This window comes from Rhodamnia argentea, chromosome 11 (genome assembly GCF_020921035.1).
Source record: "Rhodamnia argentea isolate NSW1041297 chromosome 11, ASM2092103v1, whole genome shotgun sequence".
In the NCBI taxonomy this organism is placed as follows: Eukaryota; Viridiplantae; Streptophyta; class Magnoliopsida; order Myrtales; family Myrtaceae; genus Rhodamnia; species Rhodamnia argentea.
This window is the reverse complement of record NC_063160.1, coordinates 3,112,670-3,117,451: the sequence shown is the minus strand read 5'-3', so window position 1 is coordinate 3,117,451 and position 4,782 is coordinate 3,112,670. Positions and strand designations below refer to the sequence as shown.

The following is a 4,782-nucleotide window of genomic DNA, read 5'->3' as shown; positions in this document are numbered from 1 at the left end:
AAATAGTTCTCCCTCTATTTTATTAAGGTTTCTAATCAACCTTCCGTAAATGATTAGTGGCGGCTCCAATTGAATATCTTTTCATGAATAAACCTAAGTTGCAATTCGGTAGGACTTTGGAGGGTCCAAATTAGGTTAGTTGATTCAATTGACCCGATAATCCGTTAGCCTAATTTTAGGTCGTGACGGGGAGACCACGAGAGTGGATGCACATGTGAAAGAGGCAGACTCGACTCTAATTTTATGTAAGAAAGTCTAATGCAAAAGCTTAAGCTCATAAATGGAGGGAGATAACATGTGTATAGATAGCAAATAAACTCATTGTAGAGCGATGTTGGATATTTCGATAGAGCGAATAGGAACATGTTGCATACAGTGATGGTGAAATAAGTAAGCAAAAATAAACCATGGCTAATTTAGTTTGTCTTAATTAAACAGAAAACATCAATATAGCATTGTTTGCACTTCTCCCAAACAAATAACACAAATGAATGAGGAGAATTATTGGAATAATAAGTGGCGAAGGGGTTCAATCTCTGGTAATGAGCTTATATTTGAACCAACTCTTGGAACGTGTTCATAGCCGAAAGTGGCAAGCCCAACACCACCACAATGCCCTTCTTATTCTCAGTGTCTTCCCTCATAAACATGCAGAGATTCGGTGGTGGGTTGCCGGTGCCGAACTGCCTCGGCCCTCCCCATCCAAAGTCTATGCAGCTATAATCCAGCCTCAACCATGAACTTATCAACAGGGAGCTCACTGAGTAAGGATCAAATTGGTACGTGTCCATGAAATCGAGCGACGACCGCACGTAGTCCTCTGTCACCCTCTCGATCGCCTCATTTATTTTTCCCGCTGTGGAAGAGATCGGCTCATCAATCAGCTGTCCAGCGGTGCAGAGACAGGAAGATGCGATTATGGCATTCCCAAAGTATCCATCGCGCATTGATGTTCCCAGCTTTGGTCGGATATCGACCGTTAAGAGAAGCTTCGACAGTTGGTGCGGTTTCATCTTGAGTGCAATGCTTCGAGACCGCCATACTAGAGCCGAGAGCGCGACAAAGTTGGAGCAGTTGCTCATAACATGTCCATCAGGTGTTGCCATTTTTCTTAGGGTCGCCAGCTTCTCACCATCAAAGTGGAAAGATTTATACACCATTTGCTCTCTTTGGTATAATTCCATGAAGTTCGATACATCGCTCACGTGAACAAAGTCGTCATAAGGACCGCTAATTTGAGGTGGCACCCGTGGCTTCAAAATTGTTCTGTCGTGACAAGGAACCATGGATAATGGTTTACCTCTTGCTAACTCAGCCCACGAGTTCACAAATTGAAATGCGCCGATGCCGTCCACCATGCAGTGGTGAAGTGCGATCCCTAAAGTGAAACTTCCACATTTGAACCTTGTAACCTGTTTATGCAATCTCCAAAGTTACTATAATCCCGATATATCATGCAATAATGGTAACTTATATGAATAACCTCTTGCCATCTTTCCGGGATTGAGTGCATGCTCCTTACATCCAAATAAACATCGAATCTATGAATCTAAAGTTCTTATGGGGGGGCCAACATGCATGAATTAATTTAATGGTGATAAATTGATGATCGATAGTTACTATCTTTAATGAAATATTGTCACCATGATAAATTGGCAATATTGTTGCAAACTGTATCTTAATACGCCTATTCTTATGTTGCAAAGTATATTGGTAGTTATTCTTTCTATAGAAAAGAAGTTCCATACCACATCGAAAATACTACTTTCTTTACTAATATGCCTATACTTAGATTTTCCATATGAAAGGTTGCTAAACATACTAGAAAAAAGTTAGTTACTGTAAAAACTGAAGAGTCAAATTTACTTCTCGATCATGGGAGGTTATGAAGAAAGTCCCAGTTTATACTAAGAGGACTTTCCCCAAATGGAGATTCACCAACAACATTGGAAAGATTTAACGCATTAATTACAGATGCAAATAATCACTCCATCCGAAGTGGGGAAAATTATCAAAAAAGTTATAAATTTATTGCAATTATGACAATTCTATCCTAAATAATTTTTTTTTGTCAATTGAGTCCTAAACCTTTTGCATTTGTGCCAATTCGGTCCATCCGACTAATTTTGGCAGGCTGGAGCTCATGTGGAGTATTTTAAATATTTTAATATTGTTAATTTTTCTCTTATCCTTCTTCCTCTAGCTGGTCACCACATGTTTAACCAGCTAGAGGCGAGGGCGAGGTCGCCCTCGCATAGCGATGGGGAGTGCAAGCCTTGCCGGATCCGGTTGGGCAAGGCCAACCTCACCCTCACTGGCCCTCGAATCTGGCCAATTGCTTATCCATCTACCGGCTACGGGAAGAAGAAGAAGAAGAAAAAAAAGCATCAAAGAAAAACAATTTTTGAGAAAATATTGAAATATTATTAAAAATTTTCACGTTAACACCGGCTGGTAAAAGTTGGTCGGATGGACTGAATTGGCATAAATGTAAAAGTTTTAGGGACTCAATTGGCAAAAAAAGAAAAAAAGGTGTATAACTCAATTCACACAATTGCAATAGGTTTATGACGGTTTTGGTAATTTTCCTTCTTTAAGTGAAGTGACGAACTACATCAAGGATGCATGTGGAACATGATATTATCTAGTCCCATGTGAATTTAAGACTACCAAAAGAAATTCACCATTACAATTGATGATAAAGCGAAAGAAAATAGAATGTAAAGTGTTGTCAATTGTTACCAGCAAACGGAGAAAGAAATTGTTCACCTGTGCTGTTAGAAGGGGTCCATCTTCCAGCATATTTTCAGTAGGGTCTCTGTAAACGAGCTTTCCCAAAGTACCAGAATCCATGATTTGGATATCGCCCAGATTTTCGATGTCGCAATTGGCCGATGCCTCCACAAATGGGACTGCAAACTTCTTCTGGCAATCGACAATCAACTTTCCCTGAGAGTTCTTGGCTAACCTCCCTGCGAGAGGATAGTAATAAACCAAAACTTTGGATAAAGCTTGCTTAATCACGCCTGCCACATCCGCATCGCTCCTGTTGAAGGAATAAACGGTTGACATGATTGTCAAAGCCACATTGTCAATGCTACTTAAGAAAATGGAACCCCCGGGTGTGTCTTGTTCCGGTAGGACCGGGACAGGGGCGGATCTTTCTACTGTTAGGATGTTGCTGGCAATGGTGTTGAAGGCCTCCATCGGAGAAGTCCGGAACTCTCTGTCCTGCTCTCTTGCTTAGAAAACAAAATGGGTTTGAACGTTCAAACAGAATCGTTAGATGGAGAGTTCCTTTACTGAAGGCAAGAATTATTGCAGCTTGCAGGATGTGTTTGTCAAATGTAGGGATACCATGAACAACTTGAGAGAGATGTTAGAGATGAACGTACCAGATTGGCTTCTCGCTTCGGATGTTGGGAAGTGGACGTTCCTTTTGGGCCGTTTAAATAGACCCAGAGTCTCCGTTATGTATGGTTTAATATGAAAATTTATTGGTGGGTCGATCATGTGGATGTTTGGAGCAGCTTCTCGGAAGGTGAAAGTGCTAACGACTTTTTTGGGGTACGTTGACCTTCGTGTTCCCTGTGTTTGTCCATTATACGAGCAATGTGATATTTTAACACCCCTCTCACATGTAAGTCGAATTATTCTAATAACGTGTTAAAGTGTCCAAGTCATTTTCTTACGTTCATAGATGTAGTGGGATTATATGTATATGAAAAGTCTATAAATCCCATAAGTAAGCCATGTGGCAAACTTTAACATTGTCTATAATTAGTTAGATACCCAAAAGTATTTAAGATAAGCTTTCAGGAATGTTTATGCATCGATATGTAGAATCTTAGGAATAAAAACAGCAAAAGTGCCGTAACTTTGGTACGGCATTTACTTGAATGTCATAAGCTTTTGTTTTTGCTCACTTGAGTGTCATAAATTTGAAAAGTCAATCATTTAAGCGTCATCGTCCATTTGCCTTGCTGAAACATCCAACGGGGACATTGGTGTCCCCACGTGGCACCACCGGCGCTAACTTTAGACAATTTTTGTAAATTTTTCATTTTCTTATATTTCATTTTTAAAAAATTTCACGTCGGAATCGAAAATTAAGTAAAAAATCCACGTAGCCTGATTTGCCGAAAATGGCACTCAAATGATTGATTTTACTCTAACATGGCATTTAAGTGAGCGAAAAAAAAATTATAGCACTCAAGTGAGCAGCACCATATGAAAATTGTGACACTCCGCTATTACTCCGACATGGCACTCAAATAATCGATTTTACTCCGAACATAACTTCCCATAATTTTTTACAAGTTGAATGTTATTATGATTTTATTTTACCAATTTATTGGAGTCTAACGGATGGGTTCTCAAATTCTGTTTCTTTCGTTCAATATGTTTTTTGGTTGGAATGGTATGCACGATTGCACGTTGCTCATCCGCTTCTTGCGCACCAGTTTTTGCTTAGGATTTTGTCTTTCTCTATTCGCACAAGAACAAACATTTTGTTTCTAAATTGAACGTTCACCTTCCATTCAGTGAAGGTACACATTCATAATATGTACAGACTGGCATAAAGTAAAATAGTAGAAACAATCATACAGTTCACACTACAAAAAATCGTATAGTTTACTAAAAAAGATATTTTAACAAAATAAGGGTGAACATTATGTATGTCAAACCACAATGTAGTTGACAAATATATTTATATAGCCCCTCTGTCATGGTCGACGCTGCCAATGGACATCTCTCTCTCTCTCTCTCTCTCTCTCTCTC

At 39.4% G+C, this 4,782-nt stretch overlaps 1 protein-coding gene across 1 annotated transcript; it reads right to left on the bottom strand.

The window, feature by feature from the left end:
• Window positions 1-346: 346 nt before the first annotated feature.
• LOC115744073 (omega-hydroxypalmitate O-feruloyl transferase-like) lies at window positions 347-3,207 on the bottom strand. Its single transcript, XM_048272448.1, has 2 exons — window positions 2,770-3,207; window positions 347-1,412 (listed from the first exon to the last, which is right to left on the bottom strand). The coding sequence occupies exons 1-2, from the start codon at window positions 3,205-3,207 to the stop codon at window positions 549-551; spliced, it is 1,302 nt and encodes a 433-aa protein (XP_048128405.1). The 3' UTR covers window positions 347-548.
• Window positions 3,208-4,782: the final 1,575 nt, after the last annotated feature.

Bases quoted from the DNA above. Each gene is read 5' to 3' on its own strand.
- LOC115744073 (XM_048272448.1), bottom strand. From the start codon at position 3,207: ATGGAGGCCTTCAACACCATTGCCAGCAACATCCTAACAGTAGAAAGA. The intron at 1,413-2,769 runs GTGAACAATTTC...TTGCATAAACAG, and splicing joins GACCCCTTCTAACAGCACAG to GTTACAAGGTTCAAATGTGG.